The 24948-nt window shown below is 42.3% G+C and overlaps 1 protein-coding gene across 1 annotated transcript in view; it reads left to right on the top strand.

Annotated features, from left to right (window-relative positions):
• The window catches only part of MTMR7 (myotubularin related protein 7), a 55034-nt gene extending 34559 nt beyond the window's left edge, over nucleotides 1-20475 (top strand). The window contains exons 5-11 of the mRNA XM_049631712.1: nucleotides 8770-8879; nucleotides 9392-9517; nucleotides 11311-11360; nucleotides 13679-13879; nucleotides 15154-15294; nucleotides 16799-16925; nucleotides 20029-20475. Of these exons, the coding sequence (XP_049487669.1) occupies nucleotides 8770-8879; nucleotides 9392-9517; nucleotides 11311-11360; nucleotides 13679-13879; nucleotides 15154-15294; nucleotides 16799-16925; nucleotides 20029-20391 (1118 nt within the window). The 3' untranslated portion in view covers nucleotides 20392-20475. The remainder of the gene's footprint in view (nucleotides 1-8769; nucleotides 8880-9391; nucleotides 9518-11310; nucleotides 11361-13678; nucleotides 13880-15153; nucleotides 15295-16798; nucleotides 16926-20028) is intronic.
• The last annotated feature ends 4473 nt before the right edge of the window (nucleotides 20476-24948 follow it).

The following is a 24948-nucleotide window of genomic DNA, read 5'->3' as shown; positions in this document are numbered from 1 at the left end:
TCTTCGCGGATCCCACCCAATAACCATATATGAAAAAATGAGATTGGTGTTAGGAAATATCTAAGCAAGATTGTCTAAGGCTTATTTTCTCCCAAGCAAATTTCTTATTTCCAGGCCCTATAGTTATATATCTCTTCTTTTTTTAAGTGTTGTTTTTATATGTTGATGGGATATAGATGCCCTGTTATGTAAAACAAATACTGTTAGACCTGGGCATTAAACTCCTGGTAAGTAAGTACAATTCTCTGTAATCTGTGGCATATGCCTCTGATGTCAGCTGCAGTGAACTTCGTTCAGCCAAATGGTTTGTAAATATTGGTTTGGGTTTGGCAACAAGAGTGAACAAATCGGTATTTCTGTCTTATCCTGAGTTTATCCAAACAAACCCGCCAGTTTTAGATTTAAAAATGCAGGCACTGATTGTCTTATTCTCAAGTGTTCCCCCATCTGTCCGTGTGTATTAATCATCTGCAGAGCTGATGGCGTTGACCCCGCCACTCGGCCTTTGGTGGGAGAATATTCCCGGGGCTTACCTTCTTTGAGAACCTGCTTGAGGTTGTTTTATTTAGCGTGTGCAGTTTTTAACGTTCCTGAGAACAGAAATGTTAGACCGGGAGCCGTGCTCAGCGTGGGAAGGAAGGAGCTGGCCTGGCAGGAGATAGAGCAGCTTGTGCCCTTGCTGAGTGAGCTAAATGGAGAAGGAAGCACTGGAACATTCTCTCTGGCAGTCCCTTGTAGGGACTTGTTTCTGTGAGCTGTCTGTTCCTCTCTTGCTTTTGGCACAGACCATCTCCAGGTTAGCTGGAAAGCCTGGTGTCTTTATTTTTAAACTTGCTGTCATTTCCATGCCTTGTGGGAAGAGAAGGTGAAAAGGATTATTTGTTCTTGGGCTGAGCCTCAGGGTTTGGACGCCAAGATATCCCTCATGCTCCCTGGACTTTCTGAAATAAATGGGAATGCCAACTAGCCCTAAGCCCTACTACGATAACAACCAGAACATTTGGCCTATTTAGTGAAAAGAAAAAAACACAAACATTTGCAAGGTAATGTTATCTTGTGGAAGATTTAAAGGACAGTGGAGTCCTGAGACTCTACGTGGTGGAATGTGTGTATTTTAGGATTAAGTTGAACACTTTGGGTCATGGCCTGAGGTTAAACAGAGAGACCAAACAGCAGGCGCCCTGGGAGTGGGGAGAGGTCCCAGAGAGTGCTGGAATTTTGCTTCCCACCGGGCTGGGCTGGGTGCACTGGCACAGGCGAGCCTGCCCCCTGCAGGAACCGAGTGGTACTGCTGGGCAGGGTCACGGGGGAGGGAAGGCAGGGTGTGCTCAGTTTTAACGAGAGGCTGGCCCTCTGCCTTTGCATTAGATTCTGCAACCTGTCTTCACACTGGCTGCACACACCTGAGCTCCCGGGAAGATTTATGAGGTGCACCCTGGCTAGCTTGCCTTACGGCGTTGACTTTGATGTGCTCTCCTCCTAAAACTGCCCCATGTGCCTTGGAAGGCTCCTTGGCCCAGGCTTGAAGCCATCTGCCCTTTGCCACCTCCCTTCCTAATTGCCCTTTTGCCAACTTTATAAAAGAAAAACACACCCTTGATCACATCCTCATTCTTACTCTGATGTATTATTCCAGGGTGCGTGAGAGAATCCATAATTTAAAACATTATTGCAGGGATACATGTGCAAAAACGGTTGGAGACTGCTAATCAAGTTCATCTTCCTTGAGCACTCTAAGTCCCTGCGTCCCAGACAAATAGAATGAAAGGCACAGGTGTGGACATTTGTAATTTTATGTTTTCTAGGGCTGCATTAAAAAAAGTGAAAAGAAATAGATTTTTATAATACGTTTGTATTTAACTCAGTATATCCAAAATGTTATCATTTCAACATGTAATCATTACAAAAACTATTAGCGAGATATTTTTTATTTCTTTTTCATACTAAGTGTTTGACATTCAGGACGTACCTTGCACTCATAGGCTATCTCAGTCCAGGCTTGCCACATTTCAGATATTCAGTAGCCACATGTGACTAGCGTCTACACTATCCTGGATGGTATGATTCTAAGTGATAAAGTGTATCACCTCTGAGTTGATAGTATGTGGGAGCCAAGGAGCATTTAGAGTGGTTCATGTTTGAGTTACAAAAAATAATACAATTGAGGTCGATAGACATTGCTTAAGAGCATGGACTTTGGAGCCAAATTGAATCCCAGCCTACACTGCTTATCAGCTGGTGACCTTGGACAAGTTACTTAACCTCTCTTTGCATTGGTTTCCATTTTTATAAAATAAAGATAGTAATAGTACCTTCTTCATATGATTATTATGAGAATTAACAAGCTATTGAATATAAAGCACCTGAAGAATGTCTGGCATCTTAAAACTTACTTAAGTTTTGCTCTTATTATTAATAGTAATGGTACTAGTTTTAGTTAAACCTAAGGTAGCTGTGGTGTGGTGGCAGAAACTCTAGGCTTGTTTGTCACAAGACTTGTGTTCTTCTCCCATTGATCACTTTGTGTTTTAACCTTTCTTATTTAAAAAAAAAATTTTTTTTTTAATATATACTTATTTTTGAGAGAGAGGAAGACAGAGCATGTGCAGGGGAGGGGCAGAGAGAGAGGGAGACACAGAATCCGAAGCAGGCTCCAGGCTCCGAGATGTCAGCACAGAGCCAGATGCGGGGCTCAAACTCACGAACGTTGAGATCTTGACCCGAGTCGAAGTCAGAGTGTTGTAACCTTTCACAGCCTCAGCTTTGAGATTTGGGTTTGAATGAGTCTGTACCTCCTGCCTGTCAGGACCCCAGGCTGGATGAACAGACAATAAAGCATATATCATAGCTCCTGGCATAGTTTATATGTATGATCTCTTTGCACCCTTCAGGTAACTCTCTGAGGAGGGTGTTTTATCCCCATTGCACACTTGAGCAAATCAAGGCTCGGTACCTAGCCCCAGGTTGCATTGTTGGACAGAGCTGGAATTTAAATGTTAGGTTTGACTCTGAAGCCTGGGGCATTGAACAGTACCACATGCTGTTGCCCACGCACACATCGTGATTATTACTAAAATGTACAGGTCAGTTCACATACAACCAAAGTCTAAGTGAAACATGGAGGCCTTCCCATTTCCCCCAGATGTCAGATTAAGCTAATATGAAATACCGTCTCATAAGAACATCTAGAAATGCCAGATAAATATAGCAACCATTGACTTAAATGAGTAACTGAACTTGTAAGAAAGAAGAGGAATAAGCCATCAGGTAGTCAAGACCACAGTGAGAGACCACCGCACATCCACTAGGGAGGCTGTAATCAAAAAGACAAGTGATTACAAGTGTTGATGAGGATGTGGGGACATCAGAACCGTCTTCACAGCAGGTGGGGATGTAACACAGTGCAGCTGCTATGGAAAATAGTTCTTCTGGCATTTTCTCAAGTGGTTAAACCTGGAGTTATGGTGTGACCCAGCAAGTCCACTCCTCTGTATGTTTTCACGAGAGGTGAAACATACTTCACATGAAACTTGTACATGAATATTCATAGAAGCATTGTTCATAATAGCCCAGAAGTGGAAATAACCCAAATGTCCATCAGCTGATGAGTGGATCAGAAAATGTAGTGTATCCATCTAGTGACATATTTGGCCTTAAAAAGGAATGAAGTACTTATGTGCTACAACTTGTATGAACCTTGGAAACATTATACTCCGGAAGAAGCCACTCACAATGAGCCACATATTGTATGATCCTGTTTATATGAAGTATCTGGAATACGCAAATCTATACAGAAAGACAGTAGATTAGCGGTTTTCTAGGGCTGGGGGAAGGGGAAATGCGGGTGACTGCTAATGGGTAGGGGGATTCTTTTAGGGGTGATGAAAACATTCTGGAATTGATTATGGTGATGGATACACAACTCTGAATATACTAAAAGTCATCATACACTTTGAGTGAGTGAATTTTAAGTCAAATTCGATTACAAAACTGTTAGAAAAGAAAGAAGAAGAAATTTCCAGGTGCCAGAAGGAAAGGGTGGGGGTGGGGAGAGCCATCCGTTTTACATGTTGTGGGAGCCTTCCTTCCTCCTACTCCAGTTCAAATACGTAAAGCCTTGGATTGTGAGCCTGTTCTGCCAGTGTTCCAGAAGACAAGCAAACATTTTAATTTGATAAACGAGCGATGTCTTGTGGTACGCATCTTACGTGATGCCGAATGTCACAGGATAACCACTGAGCCAGTGGTTCTTGAAATTCATTTTGATAGATGACTGTTTCAGATTACCTGTTTCTGGAACAAATTATGCTCGCAAACCAAGGCTTTACTGTGTATTAAACTCAGCCCCAGATTACTGTTCTGCTATATCATATAATTGGGGGGTGTTAATCCTGTATCTTGTTTATCTCTTTGCTTTTACCTGAGAACACTGTTCCTTGGTGTATTGTTATTTTTTATTGTATACTCATTTTCAGTGAAGATTTTCTGTGGGATTCCATAAAATTATGGAAGTGTTGCTCCTGAACAGTTTTTTGGTTTGCTTCTGCCACTTATCATAAGACTCCAGCCCAAATATGAAAATTTATTAACTAGGGGATCCTGCATATAAGGAAAAGATCATTTTAGATCCTAGACTTGTATGGGATTAGACCTAGGGTTTCAACATCTCAGGACAACAATTTTTTTTTTCCCCTTGGGTAAATTTTTATTTTCCTCATGTCAAGTCCATGCATCCTGGTCATCACCCTGAGTCCACAAGTGGATTATTTTTAATGGCTCAGTTTGATACAGGGAATCTCAGTCCCAACCCCTGCCTCATACAGACCCAGAACTCGATCATGCCTCTGCACCAGTTATACTTAGCATACTGATGCATATAGTCACCCATTTTCCCCCAACCCCCACTAAAATGATAAGGAAATGGTAAAAAAAAAAAAAGGCAAAGACATGAACGAGTGGGACAGTGGGAGAATGGGAGAGGAGGTGCCAGCAACAAAAATTGCAACACTAGAAAATGGGTGGATGAACAATGACTGACTGGTTAACTGACTAGAGAAAGGCTGAAATTTATGGTGGGAGTGGTGAGAAACACTGAAGCAAGCCACACAGCCTCGCGGACCTTCAGAAAGCTCCAGAATGAGGCATCAGTTTCCTCTCAATGTCTGTCCTTAGACACCAGCCTCCTCCCTCACCTGTGCTGCCCATTGAAGGCTCTTCCCTCACCTCCACAAGGGAAGATTAGTGATGAACTTTCTGGAAAGGTTGACTAGAGAGACTCTGGGCTCATGGACAGCAGGCATAGCTGGAAGAAGGGGCAGGGAATAGCAGGCCAAAGAAGGGGGATTAAGTAAATGTCTGTGTATGGAAGAAGACCCATGCTTCTCCTCACTGCTCTGCTCTGAGGACACTGGCATCCAGTCTTATGGAGTTGCTCAGGTATTTGAAAGTCCTTTCCTGGGGCCTGCAGCCATTCCAAGAGAAAGGACTTGCTGATCCTGAAGTTTGGGGGCTCAGACGGCCAGATCTCACACGGCAAAGCCCTGAAACTAAGAGGTCTGTTCGTACACCCAGCACATCCAGTCACCTGTTAGTGCCCTGCGCTTACGTATGAATGGACAGAGATCATGGGGCACTTGAGGAAAGCCCACCATGGAAGACAGAGACAACACACGTGCTCACACACACATACATGCGCAAGCAAGGGAGCAAACAGAATGAACCTAGAAAAACCAGATTCATCCCGAGAGTAGAAGCAATGAAAACAAACAAACTGCCATTGATCCCCATAGAGAAATAGCACTGGCCCACCCAAAAGCATCGGCAAGCACAGCTGTTGGCTAGTATGGGAGAGAGGGATTCTCCCGCCCTGCTGCTGAGGATGCAGACTGCAGAAGCCCCTGTGGAGAGCGGTCTGGGGATATGTGGTAGGACCCTATGACCCAGCCCGTTTCACTTATTGACATGCATGTACAGGGAGATTTTTCACAGGGAGACTGTAGTCAGATATCTTTTGAGGCACTGTTTGTAAATACTGAAAAGGAGGAAACAACTCACTAGTAAGAGTAGGGGAATGGATACATAATCCAAGACGTAGTCATAGAGTAGAATATTATATATACTTGTCAAATGAGTAAAATCTACCTACATAATATGGATGTCTAAAAAATAAAATTTTGGATAAAAAAATCAAGTTGCAAAAGGCTTAGAAGTGTGAGAATAATTAATAGTCATGAGGGCTAACATATAAAACAACATATGAAATAACTCTTTGATACAGGGGCTATTATCCCCACTTTACAGCTGAGAAGACTGAGGCACAGAGAGGCTATGGAAGGTGTCCAAGATCACACAGCTAGTAAGTAAGTCGTGAAGGAGCGTCAACCTGCCTGGCGGTGTTCACAGACTTAAGATGGAAAAGCAGGATGACATAGGAACATGGGACTTTATTTGTAACTTTTTTTTTTCCAAGAAAGGGCTGAAATAACTGTGGCCAGTTTGAGTGTCTGCTACATCACTTAAAGATCTTTCATACGTTGGGGCGCCTGGGTGGCTCAGTTGGTTGGACATCCACCTCTTGATTTTGACATGATCTCACGGTTTGTGGGATCGAGCCCCACGTCAGGTTCTGTGCTGGTGGTGCAAAGCCCGCGTGGGATTCTCTTTCCTTTCTCTTTCTCTCAGAATAAATAAACACACATTTAAAGAATCAATCTTAAAAAAATGAAATCTTTCATATGTTCAGATATCTCATAACTTAACACACGGTAGTGGTTAAGGACACCATAGCCTTGGAAACAGCCTGTGAGGAGTGCCCAGGGCCCCGGGGCTGCCCCACAGGGCTATGACTTCTGTGCATCGGTCTGTGTATTTCCACTGAGCTCCAGCAGAGCACCTTTTCCTGTGCTGATTTGCACGTGCTTTCTCCCTGCTACTGGCAGCGTGCTCTCCTGCAGGTAGGTGACGTGAGTGGCCGGGGATGGCACTGTAACCTCTGACAAACGGACAGCGCTTAGAGTCAGAGCGATGCCAGAGAGAACGCCGTTCGCCGGCTGCGTGTTAGGTCACCAGAGCAGCCTTCCCGCTCAGGAGTTTGGAATTTTGCCTAACCGTGTTGATAATTATAAAGGTTTTTTTAAGTAGGGCCTTTTGCTAGGAATTTTGGTGTTATCGTTGCTGTCATTTGTTACTCAGAATTGGAGTACGTGTGTGTGTGTGTGTGTGTGTGTGTGTGTGTGTGTGTGTGTGTTTTAATGTGGCTGTCAAATTGCAGGAAACGAGAGAGTGAACCATCTGTTCCATAGCATATTGGAGGAAAGGCCAGTCGATAAATTAAATATTGTAGTTAGTCGTTGTCTGTATTCCAAGTATGTAATACTTTTGAAGAGTTAACGAAGTTGAATGTGGGAGGTTAGAGCTGGAAGGACACTTAGATATAATGCAATACACCTTCCCTATTTTAAACATGAAGAAATAGAGCCTCAAAAAGTGGAAATGACTCGTGCAGGACCATATAGCCACTTCCTGACAGCACGGCGGGGGGTGGAGGAGGGCGGGCAAAAGGGCCCTCCGCTCCCTGCATGTGTCACTGCATCACGGAGTACAAAAAAATAGGCAAACAAACGTAAATCTATGGGACATGACGTGTCGTTGGTTGATTTATAGGATTCCTCAAAACTGCTTCCTGGGTATAAAACACACAAACTTTGGAATGTAATTATTTCTGATCCATAGAACACTAGCTCTAAAGCTTTTTCATGCTTTGTGTTAACTAAAAGGTAACCTCTAGAGGTGAAATTGCTTGTGATATTATAGAAGTGTTGACATGCCTGCCTTAGTTGTGTAAATATAGATAGCAAGATGATTCTAGCTTATCTTTATTTTCAGTCAAGGGAAAACCCCTAACTTGATGTTGGAGAAGCAGGTGAGAAGGACAGGTTCTCATTTTTTTAAAATTTCTTTTTTATTATTTATTTTTTGAGAGACAGGGGCAAGCGGGGGGGGGGGGGTGGGGTAGGGGCAGAGAGAGGGAGACACAGAATCCGAAGCAGGCTCCAGAGCTCTGAGCTGTCAGCACAGAGCCCGACGCGGGGCTCAAACCCACAAACCTTGAGATCATGACCTGAGCTGAAGTCGGATGCCTAACCACTGAGCCACCCAGGTGCCCACAGGGCTTCAACTCACGCCCCTGAGATCACAACCCGAGCTAAGATCAAGAGTGAGATGCTCATCCGACTGAGCCACTCAGTTGCCCCAGGCCTTACTCCCAGTGGGTGGGGGTTGCTGGCAAGAAGAGTTGGAACATTTCTTTTGAAGATGTTTAAGATAGTTCTGTTTTGTGTTTTCACAAAACCCAAGTGGTTGAGTGCTGCAGAGTTCTAGCTGGGCGGGTGCTGGGGGGCGTTACAAGAACTTTCCCGTGTAGTGTGTGCATTCATGTACTCCTTAGTGCCCCAGGGCGAGTATCGTAAATCCGTCTTCTCTGCCAGACATTCTACTGTGGTAACAATGATTTTCATTAATATTAGGGTTTAAACTTTACAAATGGAATACTTCTGAAAAGCGGCATCCCTGATGACGGGAGAAAGTAGTAAGAGCCTTGCCTGAAGTGGTTCGGTAGAATCCATTTTATTAAGTATGGGCATTTATCTTGACTTAATTTCTTGCAGAAAATACTACAATGAAGGAATCATTAACCAACTACCTGCAAATATGATCAGATGTAAACTATGAAATTGCCTTTATTTTGCTTTCATAACATTTATCTTGCAGTGTGCGAACTTAAATCTCCCTCGATGAGTGACTTTCTGTGGGGACTGGAGAACTCTGGCTGGTTAAGGCACATTAAGGCCATCATGGATGCAGGAATCTTCATTGCAAAGGTGGGTGAGAAGGGCAGAGCAGCCAGTGGACTGGTACTCTGACTTCAGAACAGGGATCCTGCCTGCTTCCTCCCCATCTGCTGTGGCCGCCACGCTAAGCTGTGCCTCGCCGAGTGGGGAGCTGGCTTTGCAGGCCACAGTTTGCCCTCTTAGGATGTGCAAAAGAGAGGACAGTCTCGGTCTTTCCCTTTTGGGAAAAGGACTGAGGCTGGTAACAGCTGAAGAATTCGAGTACGGGAAAAGTCTTAAGGAACCCAGAGGGGAGGGAGGGTGGCTTCTGGGCGTGTGATGGGAAGGAAAAGTTTTGGTCACCAGCACCAAGCCAGCCCTTACGCTCCCCGAACTGGATGGGGCATGAGCACTGAATTAATGAGCCGTTTTCGGTTATGTGGGTTTTTTTTTTTTTTTTTCTTTTTCTTTCTGTAGGTATAAAAGCAAACCTAGTTCTGATGGGACATTTTTCCTTTTTGTCCCCATTCTTCCTGACTCTTTGCCCATCCCATGTGTTTCAGGCAGTCTCAGAGGAAGGGGTGAGTGTGCTGGTTCACTGTTCTGATGGCTGGGACAGGACCGCCCAGGTGTGCTCGGTGGCCAGCCTCCTGCTCGATCCGCATTACCGGACTCTGAAGGGCTTCATGGTGAGTGTAACCCGCCTCGCGTCCCACGCAGGGCCTTGAACAGAGTGGACAACTTGCGGCAAATTTGTTTCCCTCTTGTTCTTTTTCTCTCAGTCCGTCAGCAAGATTAAGAGGCAAAATGTGGAAAATGGTCTCGGAGTAAAGAAGGCAACTGAATTTCTGGGATGTTGGGACCCATTCGATTTGGCACTATTAAATGTGAATTTGGGGGCGAGTACACAAGATATTCAGTAGTTTGCAAAGTAGTGAGTTTTACATCCTCTTTGCTCATAACTATTTCAAGTTTGAGGGAACACGTGAACATGTAATAACAGGAAATGCTTTTCAGAAAAAAATACTCGGAGCAAACATTTTCTGTATCGTGCACGCAAAAGGTCCTTGAGAGGAAAAACCGTTTTCACTGACTGCTTTTATGTTTTAGATAGTCCTTCACAATTCTGGAGTATTGAGAATTTCAGTGTTTTTGTGTTCTTTGTTGAAAGTATGAAGTCCACCCTTTCCTAGATTTTCACCATTTAGGTGTGTGTCACAGCGTGGCCTGTCACGTCCAAGTGCAGAATGTTGGTGTAGTTGCCTGGAGTGGTGACGCTCTGGCCGAGGTGGAACCCTTGTCTTCAAATGACGGCAGGGGCTTCCTAGTGACTGGCAGATTGCCTGGCTCTTGCCCCTTGAGCCATTTAATAGAAAGTGCTCCAGTGGATCCTGAATCCATGCTGGGGCGAGATGCCGACAGGAGCCGAACGTGTTGCTTCTACTGCTAGATTCCCTTCATCGAGTACTGTCCCCCGGCACTCGGGGGGCAGGAGGGAAGAGGCAGAGGCAGGTTTTTGTGATGGGCTGTCTCTCTCTTCTGTTTTTGAAAGTGTCTGAGAACTTCCAGTGACCTGTGATAGCATTGAGACTTCAGTGATACTCCTGCTTCAGACCCCTCCCCTGGACCGAGGTTAGGATTCCTTCATTTCCATTTGGACAGCCGAGGGTTTCGGGGTCACACGCTATTTCACGCCACCCTCCGCCACTGACTCCTTTTGATTCTGCCCCATTAAATTTATGCGGCGTCGAGGGCAAACTTCAGCCACTCCATATTGTTTTCAAGGGACATCTCTGGCCATTTTAGAGCATTGGTGATAGTGACAGGATTGCTCTCTATTATTAATTTTTTTTTTTTAATTCAGACAACTGGAGGTTATACACTCATGTTACCTCAAATCCAAAGCAGGGCTGAACTCCTCTACCATATCCCAGACTCCCATCATTTTACAGTTTTTCCGATGTGTAATAAAGATCACAGGAAAATATTCCCAACGGTTTCTTGTAAGGACGTTGGTATTTGATATAACTGAAGACATAATGGTCAAGAGACAGGCTTTGGTGTAGAAAGGGCGAGGTTATGAGTTAGCATCAACCACTTCCTACTAGCCTGATCTTAGGAGTATTTAACTTCTTTCAGTTCTCCCTTCTGAAAAATGGGTGATTCTACTTGTCCCACAATGAAAAGAGATTATACGTGAAGTAATATGAACAGTGGTTTGTAGGAAGCACCCACTGGTGCTGTTACCCCCTTTTCAAATGTCCATTCCCATTTATTTTTCCTGTGGATGACCTTCACCTTTGCCCTTCTGCTGTGCATATGCGTCTCTACATTGGTGGATAAGGAGTGCTTATTCATTTGCAGGTTACCTGAGGATAGTCACTACTCCAAGAACCTTTGAATCCTTCAGCATTGTTGGTTGGGGTCTCTTATTTTTCCTTGTTTGCTTCTCTCCGTGATACTTATATTCTTTTTTGTGTAGGTATTAATTGAAAAGGACTGGATTTCCTTTGGTCATAAATTTAATCACAGGTAAAAAAAAAAAATCAAAACCTTAAAAATCTGTTTTGATGTTTAGGATAGAAAGATCTATTTCTGGAGTTTTCAATTGAGTGAGGGGGAAAATAGCCTTATTTTTAAAGTTTGTGGATTTTATTCAAAAAGCTAAAATTTTGTTGTATATATCGTATCACAGATAAATGAAGTTCTGAGCACTCTCAGTATTTATTTGTTGGGCAGAACTAAACTAATGTTAAATTGTTCCAGAAAAGACAGAAATACTTCTTTATTCATTGGCCTAGAAAGGATGAGCTCTCCCTTCCTCCTACCACATACGTTTGATTTATTAAACTATTCCATTTTCGAAGTGCACACACTTTCTGAGCTGGAAGATGGGAAATGTCTGTGGAACAGTCTCTCTTTGACCTTTCACACTGGGAACGAACTTGGGCTTGTCCTGGGTATTTGTGTCACAGCTGAAGTATGTCCCAGATGTCTGAGGAGAGGGAACATAGCCCAGTTTTGGAGCGAGACAGATCCAGCCCCAAACCCAGGCTGTGGCATTTATGAGCTGTGTGGCGTGGTCCTTAGTGTGGGGTCTCCCATCTACAAAATGGGGATTCACTCCCTGTTCCATAGGGTTATAGCAAGGCTTTTTAAAAAGTGTATGTAACTCGTCTAGCTCCTTGCCTCGCTATATAACTAACCTTTCAGTAAACAGAAGCTGTTGTTTCTAGAGCCACCAGCGTCCTTTTGGTCAGTGTTGATGATGCCGGACGTGTTCTGGTGTTTAATCTCTGAACGGTGAATGTTGTAGCTGGTGTAATCTAGTCTTATGGTGCTAAGAGTTAAATTTTAGGCAACATGGTAATAGTGAGTTAGGTATTTGACATACACTTTTGTTTCAATGTGTTTTCCTAAAGTAAATTCTAACTTCATGGAACTGCCCATATTTAATGTTCTCATTTTTGCATTTAACAGTAATCATTCATTCTGTGCTTTTCTGGAACTCTTTTTTTTTTTGTAATTATTTTTCCAGGAAAGCACAATGAATCTGTTTTACAAAAGAGAATATTAAAGCCCCCAAACATTTGACATTTTTTTTAAGTAGGCACCAAGCCCAATATGGGGCTTGAACTCATGACCCTGATTAAGATCACATGCTCTACAGAGTCAGCCAGGTACCCATTAAGTAACCTTTTTAAGATCACATTGTTATTTTCAGTTTTGGGGCTCTATCTTCTAGGCAGCTAGCATTTTTCAGACAGAGGATATGGACAGAAAGAAGGTGGAGATGGCTGAAGACTATCAGGAAAGAATATTTAGCGCTCCTTACCCCTACGCCTTTTTAATGCTTATTTATTCTTGAGAGAGGGAGAACCCAAGCAGGAGAGGGGCAGAGAGAGATAGGGAGACACAGAATCCGAAGCAGGCTCCAGGCTCTGAGCTGTCAGCACAGAGCCCCAGGGAGGGCTCAAGCTTGAGAACTGTGAGATCATGACTTGAGCCTAAGCAGAACACTCAACAGAAGCCACCCAGGTGCCCCTAGGCAACCCTTTATAAAGCTACCAAGTTGAGCGGAATTAAAACTTTTGAGAAGTTTCCAGATAATTTCTAATGTTTTCACTCTTGGAAAAACTCCTAAACTGATTATCTTTGCTCATTTCTATTCCTAAAGTTGGTTATCCATTGCTGAGAAGATGAGGTTCTATATTATTTTGTATTTGATGGCACCCAAATCATCCTTTTGAATTGTAAGATTCACATAATAGTGTAAAGGACTAGGCAGTCTTCATTTAAAGGTCAATATAAATGTGAGGGAGGAGATTGTGATGTATTCTTGGAAAACCAAGATGGGAGATCTGAAGGCAGATGGGAATCTGGCCGCACGGAGATAACTTTGTGATAGGTTTTGACATTGCTCTAGAAATACCCTGAGATACTTGGGAAGCCACAGTTTTTTCAAGTTGTCTTTCTTCCTCTTCCTTTCCCAACAAAACAGTGCAAAAGTGAAAAACTCTGTAAAGTTGCTTAGACATTTCTTCCCACACTCCCACAAGTCACTGATTAAAATGAAGTCCAAGATTTACTTCAGAAGTCCTGATGTACTTTTAAATCTTGAATGAAAGAATGCTCTTCTGCCGTGGAAAGTTCCCTTGAATTTGATCTCTTGCATTATGTTCCTTCTCTACCCAAGACCTTCAATACAAAGTTTCTCCTGAAAGTGGAATTTGTTTTTTTCCATTTCTGTGCTCCAGGTCTGTAAGGTTTATTTAGAAACTGAGGTTTATTTTGTGATTGTTTTTGCATTTATAGCCTTCTCATTCCACAAACCCAACTTCGTTTTATAGATATGGCAATCTAGATGGTGATCCAAAAGAAATCTCTCCAGTTATCGATCAGTTCATCGAATGTGTCTGGCAGTTAATGGAACAATTTCCCTGTGCCTTTGAGTTCAATGAGAGATTTCTGATTCACATTCAACATCACATTTATTCCTGCCAGTTTGGAAACTTCCTGTGTAACAGCCAGAAGGAGCGACAAGAACTCAAGTGAGTGCTTTGCTGTTTAATTTTTATCTAAGGATTTTGTGACTGAGAATTTCAGACGGCCTTTTAAAATTCCGAAGACTGTTGTAGCTACATATCTGTACTGACAGATTCAGATTACTTTCCTTCTGACACCACTTCATACCTGGTTTGGTATCAGCACCCGACAAAGTGAGGTACGAGCTTACACACCCCAGTGACAGCCACGGACAGGGCCGTAGACCTGACACGAATACTGAAAGGAAACTTCCTGGAGTCAGAGGAAGTGATTTTTGAGCTTAAAAGGAAACAGACATCTGCAGTGGACATACTCTCATAAGAAGAGGTGCAAATCTAACTGGGAAAGAAGCAGATTTGAAACCCAAGTCATTCTTATCATTAAGATTAAAACTGTACTGCTTTTATCGAGAAGGAAGTCAATGAAATGTAGCCTTTAAAATAAATTACAAAGTCAAAAGCTTAACAGCAGAGTGCTTTATGAACTGCAGTGACAGAAGAGTTTTGAAATTTTCATAAGATAAAATGATGTTAACTGTAGTGTACATAGTAATAATCTGATTTAATTTTGGAAATGATCAAGTAAAATCGACTCCACTGGTTTTATGCTGTCTGAACAGACCATATGACATTCACTTTTTCTCGTGAATACTGGGTGGTTTTTCTCTCGGGAGCTTCAAGTGTGATTCCTGATTAAATGGTAATGATTTCAACGTAGCAGAGGGCATCCTTCAAGCTCACCTGTTTTCGTAGACGAGTTTGTGGTTTGCTGCGATGGACCAGCCAATTTGATGGTGTCTGCTTGGGTGTGAATCCTGGCTATTCCACTCACTAGCTATGGGACTTTGAGAAACTGCCTAATCTCTCTTAACCTCAGTTTCCTCATCTGTACAATGGACAGATCTCATAGGAGTTCAGTGAGGACCGAATGAGAGAAAACAGGTGAAGCATTTAAATAGTACCTGGCAAATAATACAACGTCAATGACTATTTGCAGAAGAATCCCCTCCCCCCAATTACATAGCAGTTTTATTTTACACTCAGAGGAATTAAACATCTTGTCCAGGCCAGTACAGGTAGCAGAGAAGTTGAGACTGTTACGGTGCTCTCCTGCTGACTCATGAAGACACACACTCAGATTGTCAATTTCCCTGCTACAGGACAGGGACACTGGATATGCACGTAACAATTAGTGGTCCCTTTCCAGCTTTGACAAGTACACATCTACGATTTCTATAAACCAAGACAGATAATTTTCAGGCTTATTTTCTTTATAACAGAATTCAAGAAAGAACATACTCTTTATGGGCTCACCTGTGGAAGAATCGGGCCGACTACATGAATCCTCTATTTAGAGACGATCACAGCCAGACCAGGGGAACCCTTCGTCTCCCCACAACGCCGTGCAACTTCCTGTACAAGTATGTAACCCTCTAGGACCTTACTAGGTATGGTTATGAACTTAGATTCTGCCACTGTTTAATATTTGGAGGCCAAAGCATATGAAACACTGAGCTTCAAGGCTTTTTTTTTGGACATAAAACACACCAAAGAAGGATGCTTGTTAAGTATCTGATCTAATATTCTTGCCAGTGTCTCCTCTCCCTCTTCTTTCCCTCTAAATATGGAACTGTCTTTAGAAGTTGGTGTTTTATAATAATGATGCTTGCAAAGTATAAGTTCCAGTATTACTTAAAAGCAAAAAGCAGGGAGGGAAGAAGAAAGGAAGCAAGAAGGGACAGAGGAAAGGAAGGATGGATGGAATAAACCAAGTGCCTTGTAAGTCAGATGTGGAATCACAAGTTTAGGTGGTGACCATGACTTACCTTCTTTCTCTGCTGAATTTCCTCCTACTCGAAGTATTTCCTTGTGGAAGTCAGTTATTTTAAGACTGTCTATATTAGGATGGGGAGAGGGTGGCATCGTATATACTCTATTCGAGCTGCATGTTTTACATTTTAGCCTTTGGCTTCTTCTCCATATGGAAGTTTTATGATGCGGGAGGATGTCTCAGAGGTCAGCAAAAAAGACAAATACACGGAATCATCTGAGAAACCACATTCCTTCTCCCTGCTCACCCCCAACATACTTAGTGGCTTTTCTTCCTCTACAGTGTTTTTCCTCCCTCAATTTGTGTTTGTTCTGAATTATCTTAATTATTTTGCCAGAATTCTGAAAAAATGTTAATTCTGCCACACTAAAAAGAAAAAAAAAGTCTCCACGGTTTGTGTAAAATAGCAGCCTTGAGAGCTGCTGAGACACATAATGCTCCTAATTCGTTAGTAATAGCCAGTCAAGTATGTCATTGGGGGTCAAGCACTGTTCTAGGCAGTGCTAGGTTTCATGGAGAAAACCATGAATGGCACTAAGTCCCTGCCCTCAAAGTGCTTTTCTAAGTAAAATGTGGATCTGCAGACATCCTTGTGATGATACTGTCTCTTCTCATCTGCATTCCAGTATGCTTTGTTGTGTAGGATTAAAACAAACAAAAAAAAGATTTGATGCAAACGGAAATATCAATTTTTGGTGGTTGTGATAAAAACAAGCCCAAACCTTCAAATTTAGAAGGTTCCCTTTGCAGCTGAGAGATTCTAAATGAGAGTATAAGCACTAATTTTCCAAGCTTATGCGAAAACTAAGAGCCATTTTCTTAAATAAGAAGAATATAACGTGTGCTACTTCTGTCTATTTAAGAAAGATCTGGGCCTTCTTATTCAGGACCACAGGTACAAGCAGACTCATGATGAATTTACCTTCCCCAGCGAAAGAAAGTACCAGCACGAAATCATTACCTTATGTAACTTGATTTGTTATTATTAGGACTCTGGGCCTCTGGCATGAAAGAAAGATACCTTAAGGAGACTCGAGAGCGTGATTTACAGACTGGGAGATGGTGGCATCGTAAAGCTCTGCTGTCTCTTCCAGGTTCTGGAGTGGGATGTACAACCGCTTCGAAAAGGGGCTGCAGCCCCGACAGTCTGTTACCGATTACCTCATGGCGGTAAAGGAGGAAACCCAGCAGCTGGAGGAAGAACGAGAGGCCCTAGAAGAAGTAAGACACACTTCCTGTTCACCTACTTTCTGTGCTTATTTCCTGACAAACACTGTTCCGTGAAGGCCTTTCGTGACTCGGGGTTCGTGAAATGAGGCAACGTAGCCATTTTACATTTTAGCCGAGTGGATAACCTGAAGCAGACGGCCACCGGGTGAGCGCCCGGGGTAGCCGAAGCCCAGACCTCGGCACTCAGCACGTTTCAGGCGTCTGGCTGGGGGCTCACTTACAGGGTTTGCTGAACTAGTTGCCTATCCCCACCATCGGTCACATTTTATCTTGTTACTGTTATTTGAGAGAACCAAAAGGAATCTTCCTGGAGAGTACGTGAAAAAGGTGGGATTCAAAGTGAAAAGAACAAAATCTGACTTTGCACTTTTGTTTTATGTGCTTGTAAAAATTTGGTTTTTTTTGTAAATTTATTATTACTTTCAATAATATTATTATATTAGCCTATACATGATAACAGCCGAGGCCGAGTTACCAACAGCCTAGTTTTTGGCTTTTATAATTTCCCAATAATTGGACAGGACAGTTATAATGTACATATTTTTGCTAATTTTATAACTTTGCTTCCAGTGATACCACTGGTTTATTTAGTGGTTCCCTAAAACCGCATGGCTTCTTTGCTTCACTCTGCTTCACTCACCTTGTTAACTCTCCAAGGCATCATCGTGTCTTTCACTTGCTCAAGAATCGGCAACCGATTGCTGTTGTCTGGACCTGAATTCTAAATTGAGACTAAAGGTTTAAATAGGATGAAAAGGCTTCTGTGCCCCCTTGAGATCTTACATACTACAGATAAAAGTATTAGGATGAAGGCCGGGAAAATGTCAATAAACTAAGATTTCCCATCATAGTGCATAAAACAGTACTATGACGTGAAAAGAACTTCCAGGTTTTTACCTTTAGTTTGATACATTTCTAAATGGAAGTCGGCGAAATATCACAAGATGAGTTCCAACAGAGTCTACTTCCTTTACCTGATGGGTAGTCATCTGGAGGTCGCCCCTAAAAGGGTGGCCTGGGGGACATGTATGATGGTTCAGGGACCCCACCAATAAGATAGTCATTTGGAGGTAGCTGGTGAGGCAGACTCCTCTGATGCTCCCATAACATTCCTAGGAAACATCGCCTTTCAAGATCTAAGTAGAAGATCTTAGGTCTAGGGTTGTACACTCAAGTACATACAGGAGCCAGATGGATAAAACACATTCAGCAAGTTAAACTACTGGTTTTGAGAAATTTTGAAGGCAAGCATAAATCTTACTCTATTATAAACCTGCAAGGGTTCAACAAATCCTCTTGAGACCTATGTGGAGAGCTCTACGTTAATTTTACACGATTGGAGAACAGTTTTTGACTCCGTGTATCAAAACCACCACCTCACAAAAACCCTAATGCCAGGGCTCTTAAGCCTAGAGATTCTGATGGAGAATCTTTAGAGTGCCACAGTGATTGACTGTGACTTGCCACCAGGGCGAGAGAGACCTTGAATTAAGTAGCACACAGAGAAGTGAAATGATGCACAGCTTAGGTTTTTAGAATTCTGGAGCACTGGTAAAACTTCTATGAGTTTTGCCGTTTTCAAGTCCACACATGTCTTTACTCAGCCAGTTTTATTTACTCTTCCTAAAGATACCCAAGCTTTAGGAAAGGCTAACTGTTCTCCTGGTCTGTTCCAATATTCTTTTTGTTAAAATACTAAAAATGAAGGAAAAAAACTACTTAGAAAATCTGAGAACACCTTAATTAAAAGCCTTTGGCTCTTTTCCCTTATAACAAAGTCAAAACCCTTTAGCCTGGCATTTAAGATTTTCCCACAATTTGGCCTAATCAACCCTTTCAGCTTTATTCTCTACTATTCCCCTTGCTCAAATTCAACTGCTCTCTGCTTCTTGTACACAATGACATCTTCCTACTTTGGTGGTTTTCTTCTCACTGTCCCTCCTGCCATAAATGCTCTAACCATCACCAGCACCTGAGTTTAATTCTTTCAGAGTCCTATTAAAACGCTCCATTCCTGAAGCTTACTTGGATCTCTTCCCTCTAGCTATCCCACCTGCCCTCTTAAATAATTTTTATCTCTTCCAAATTCTTACATCACCTGAACTCTGCCTCCATAACCCAAGTTCTTTATGGCTGGATCTGTATCTATCTCAATTACTCATACTGCCCACTACAGTGCTCTTTGCACATAACAACTTAAGATGAATGCTTTTAAATGAATATGTAATACTTGATCTTATAACACCCCTCCTTGTTGACACCAAAGGATGAAATCTGGTAAAATGTATTTTGAACAACCCAAATGTCCATCAGCCGATGAAGAGATAAAATGTGGATATTCATGCAATGGAGTATCATTCAGCCATAAGAAGGAACGAAGTACTGATACGTGCTACAGTGGGGATGAACCCCGAAAACATGAACTAAGGGAAAGAAGCCAGACACACGTTATATGTGTTGTATGATTCCATTTATATGAAATGTCCAGATGAGGCAAATCCATAGAGATAGAAAGTAGCTTAGTGGCAGCCAGAGCTGTGGGAGGCTGAATGGGGAGTGACTGCTAATGGTTATGGGGTTTTCTTCGAGGATGATGAAAATATTTTGGAATTAGGTAGTAGTGAGTTGTTGTATAACCTTGCGAACATACTAAAACCACCGAACTGTATACTTTAGAAGGAGGTGTTTTATGGTTAAGTGATGTTTCTTAATTAAAAAAATTAGATAATAAACACCTCATTCCTGATGTTTTAAAAATGCACTTTGAGTTTATAGGATGAAAATCATCATGTAAAACATTACAGGTCTAGAAAAGATGACTACTGATTGCCAGGTGCTTTACCTATATTATTTTTTTCTTTTTTTGCATTTTATAGAAAACCTATAGTAAAGCTGGTATTTACCTTCATTTAATTCGAGATGAAGAAACCAAGTCTCACATAATCTATTTTGTCCGAGGTCATAAAGTCTAGCTTTGAACCCAAGTCCATTTAAATCCCGTGTTCTTAAGATTATGCCCAGGTGGAAAGTAATAAATACTAAATTATTTATGATTTTTCCCTAAAAAACCTTTTTTTTTTTTTTTTTTTTTTAGAGGCTGGAAAAAATTCAGAAAGTCCAGTTAAATCACACTAAAGTGAAGGCTAAGCAAAGTGAACCCAGCAAACACTCAGGGTTTTCTACCTCAGACAACAGCACAGCCAACACTCCCCAGGATTACAGTGGAAACATGAAATCCTTTCCATCCAGGAGTCCTTCACAAGGTGATGAAGATTCTGCTCTCATTCTAACCCAAGACAATTTGAAAAGCTCAGATCCGGATCTGTCGGCCAACAGCGATCAAGAGTCCGGGGTGGAGGACTTGAGCTGTCGGTCCCCAAGTGGTGGGGAGTGTGCACCAAGCGAAGACAGTGGCAAGGACCGTGATTCTGACGAAGCTGTGTTTCTCACTGCCTGAAGTTTCTCTGTGGAGTTCCAAAATAAAGGACACACAAGAGACACTTTCCAAAAAGAAGGGAGCAGTGCAATTCAAAATAAAAAAATCATTCAAGAAATGGTACATGTCTTTGAGAATTATAAAACGTAGCAATGGAAAGGGAAAAAAAAAATCCAGCTTTTACTTTCTTTAGATGCTGAAGAACAGGAAGTAACCATTTCTTTTACCAACCATATATAAGGAAAAGTTATTCCCCATTTTTAGTTCTGGATTCTGAAAGTTTTGTTTACTACATAGCGCTGACCTCTTCTATCACCTGAGTTATTGGCACAGATCTTCCTTTCACAGCATGCATCTGCTCAGAGTGCCGACCCCTTCTCCCCCACCTGCTGTTCTCAGCCCTCACCCTTATTTCATTTCCAGATATGTATTTTGTTTTCGAAATCCCTTGACATTGCCTTCCTCCCTCTGTTATTGGTATTTCTAGTAACGGAGCACCCGGCAGAAACATACCCCTTGTGGTTAGCAGATGTCTCTGTAACTGACGAGGTCTGTAATTGCTTGAGCTTTTCAGGTTTCACGATCACTTTAACTTTTCTTTAGATAATATATTTTGAATTGTTATAATAATCTTGTTGCCTTTTCCTGCAATCTCATCATTTAAAAATTGCTGAAACTTATAACTCACTTTCTCTAACGGGTCTAATACCTAATAAAATAGAAATAACATTTACTCTTTGGTTCGTAAATAAGAATTCAGATCACATTAAATATAACATTTTAAACTGTAAATGTTATAAAACGTAACATTTTAAAACAACAACCTTTTATTACTACTCCGGAGACTGCGTTACCACCACCACGACTCCTGAAGTGTAACAAAGTTAGTAGTGTAATATTTTGATAAGGAAAAATACCAGTTAAAAACTAGAGAATCTGGTGGTCCTATTTAACAAATAGAAAAAGGTTTGCCACTGATCACTTTAGACACTGTGTACCTGGTTAATATGATTTAACAGTAACAACTGACTGCTGAAAGTTCTGTAAAGTTTGTTTTGCTAAAACGCACACTTGAAGCAGAATCATTCTCCTGTCTTTTGGTAACAAATGGGACTTTACTGGGTTATAAATGTTTGATCTGAAGAAACTCAGCAGAGAAAGTTTGGACGGAGATAACAAACATTTACGACTGTGTGGTTTTTAATTATCAGTACATTCTATAATGTAAAGGGATTACTTTTACAGTCTACATCAATATTTTGAAATCTGCTAATAGGGTAACGTATTAAAAATTTTGCTGAAATGGGAACAAGGTAAGAGAGGGGAGGGGAGTAACATCACCAAGATGGTAACATAGGTAGTTCTTGAGTATACTCCCCTTCACAAGGCAACTAACAACTGTTCCTGGATAGGACACCAATGAAAGGATCCTAGAGCTCAGGAGTGAGGCCAAGGCACCCCACAGCACAAGAGAGACCAAGATGGACTGCCCTGGAAGGGGAAGAGGAACAGCTACATGCTGACCACGTTGCCCCTCCCCCACGCTGGCTCAGCACTATGTGGAGACTTCTCCCCTAAGCCTCCGGTTCCTCCGGTGGGGAGAGCCCATGGGTGATATCCAGCCCCCCGCCTACCTAATGTTGTACTTAGTTGGAGCCCATACTCTGGTTTCACTCCACAAGGACTTCGGGGAACGCTGTGGGGCTCAACCTCTAGGAGCCTGAGACGAAGTGGGGAGGGGCTTCCAACAACCAGCGCTTGGGTCTTGGAAGACGGCGTTCCTAGGAGCACAGGCCAAGCAGTAGTCCCATCCAGCGTGTACGCTCATCTGCAAGCCAGGTCAGCGGCACAGTCTGACCGGGGAATTTGGCAAGGTTCAGGCCTGCCAAATTTGGGTCCCCAAAGAAGGAGTTCTGGCCTTGCTGCCTGCTCTGCCCACGCCCTGGCAGAAGAGCTGAGCCACAGCTACCCCTGCTGCAGAGCACGGCCCCCAGTCCCTCCTCATCAGAAAATCTAGTCAGGAAAATTTGGGAGTCGCCTCAAGCGGGCCCTTCCAGTCTTGCTCCAACAGGAACCAGAGACATAGCCCTCTCCAGCCCCTGTGCCTACAGAATGTGACCCCCTGCGCCTTCTGACAGGAAGGGCTCACCAGAATACCTGGAAGCTGTGTGGCCCAGCAGCCTTAAGCCAAGAAGCAGGTGGGCAGAACTGACGCCAGCCAAAGCAGATGCAGTGGTTCTGTCTGGCCAGGGGACTCGAGGCGTGGGTTGACTGGAGTCCAGAAGAAAGCACTGACGGCTTTTGAGCTGCTTTTCCTGCTGCACCCGACCGGGGAAAGTAATTCGTAGCCTACTTATTGCTGAGTTCAGCCTTCAACCCAGCCGCACAGGGGACCTTACCAGAGCACACAGGGAAATGCATAGCTCATCCAACGGCCCCACTTACAGTGTCACTTGATGGAGTATAGCTCTGGGCTTTCCACTTCTGGAGAGCAAAACCAGTGGCCTCATCTGACCAGGACGTTAGGTGCCCACTCTTTCCTGAATCGGGTCCCCGAACAAGCCGTGCAGGCCCCGGGTCCCATCCAGCCGCCCTGCAAGGGCGGAGAAGCTAGTTCATAGCCTGAACGGAGGCCAGCGTAGTACCCAGGCCCAACCTTCGAGTAAGCCTGACCAGAGATTTCAGGAAATCACGAAGATCATCCCACAGCTTCCCTTGAGGAGGGAACCGGGCCAGCAGTGTTATCTAGCTATTCTTGGCCAGTGCCATACCCCTTACCTCAGAGCAGTAACAGCTGCTTGCCTAAAATAGACTCTACTAGGAGGCCCCACCTACCCAAGGATGTTACCAGCAGACATGTCCAGAAACCCACACTAAGCTGACTGGTGAAGAAATGTCTCTGCCAAATCAAACATGCTAAGTCTGAAAGAGGAGACCACTTAAAGAAAGGCACAGAGACCAACATAGAGAATCAAAGATCTTGAAAAATCAGGTAAGTATGACATACCAACGGAAATGAATGACGCTCTAGTAACTGACCCAAAAGAAATGGAGACCTGTGAGCTGTCAGATAAAGAATTCAGAATAATTGTCATAAAGTTTAGTGAGCTATAAGAACACACAGACCACTAAATAAAGTTATGAAAACAATACACGAACAAGAAGTTCAACAAAGTAGAAATCATCCCCAAACCAAACAAACAAAAAAACCCACAAGCCCCAAAATCAGAGCTGAAAAATATAACTGAAGAATTCAATAAAGGGTTTTAAAAGCAGACTCAGCCATGCAGAACACTGCAGTGAACTGGAAAAAAAACAAAAAACCACCATTGAAATTAGAGGAGCAAAAAGAATGAAAGAAAGTGAAAAGAGGCTACAGGAATTACTGGACACAATGAAAGCAAATAATATTTGCATTAGGGGAATTCTAGAAGGAGAAAAAGAAACAACAGAAAGTATATTTAAAGCAATAATGGCTGAAAACTTCCCAAACCTGGGGAGGGAAACAGACCTCCAGATCCAAGAGGCCCAAAGGACCCCAAACAGGGTGAACCCAAATAGGGCTAAATCAAGACACTTCACAATTAAATGGCAAAAATCAAAGACAGACCATGAATTTTGAAAGCAATAAGAGAAAACAGAGGGAAAATAAAAGGGAATTCCAAATAAGGCTGGGCTCCTCAACAGAAACTTTTCAGGACAGAAAACAATGGGAAGACATATTCAAAATACAGGGAGGAAAAAAAGAAAAACCCAAAGTTTCAATCAATTCTATGCCTGGCAAAGCTGTCCTTCAAAAATAAAGGAAGGATAGACTTTCTCAGACAAACAAAAGCTGAGGGAGTTCATTACCACTATACCTACCTTAAAAGAAATGCTAAAGGGAGTTCTTTGAGTGAAAATAAAAGATCACTAGTTAACAGCATAGAAACATAAGGCAGTGTACAACTCACTAGTATTGATAGTTAAAAATGGATTCTGTAATAGGATAGTGGTGGTGTGTAAGTCATAAGACTAGTTTAAACGTTAAAAACAAATACAGTAAAAGTAACCATATCTTCAATAGTCTTATCAATTACACAATAAGAAAATTTGTAAATTGCAACATTAAGTAAAATGTGAGAAGTATAAAGCTTAGTAGTTCAATTAAAGTTGCTATTAGTTTAGAACAGAGTGCTAAATTTTAAAACATCTTATGTAAGCCTCAAGGTAACTACAGGGAAAAACCTGTAGTAATTACACAAAAGATGACAAGTCAAAGCATATTGATAAGGACATCAAACCACAAAGACAACAGGATAAGAAACAAGGAACAATGGATCCATAAAACAAACCACGAAACAACAAAAAGGCAACAGTAAATCCTTATCAACAATTACTTTAAATGTCAACAGATTAAATCCCCCAACATAAAGACACAGAAAGGCTAAGTGGATTAAAATAACAAGACCCAACAATATCCTGTCCTACCAGAGACCCACCTCAGACTCAAAGGCAAACAGACTGAGAGTGAAGCAAAGGCATTTTAAGCAATTGGTAACCAAAAGGAAAAAAAAAAAAAAAAAAAAAAAAAAAAAA

This window comes from Panthera uncia, chromosome B1 (assembly GCF_023721935.1).
Source record: "Panthera uncia isolate 11264 chromosome B1, Puncia_PCG_1.0, whole genome shotgun sequence".
Classification (NCBI taxonomy): domain Eukaryota; kingdom Metazoa; phylum Chordata; class Mammalia; order Carnivora; family Felidae; genus Panthera; species Panthera uncia.
The sequence above is the reverse complement of the archived record's forward strand: the minus strand, read 5'-3'. Positions and strand labels throughout refer to the sequence as shown.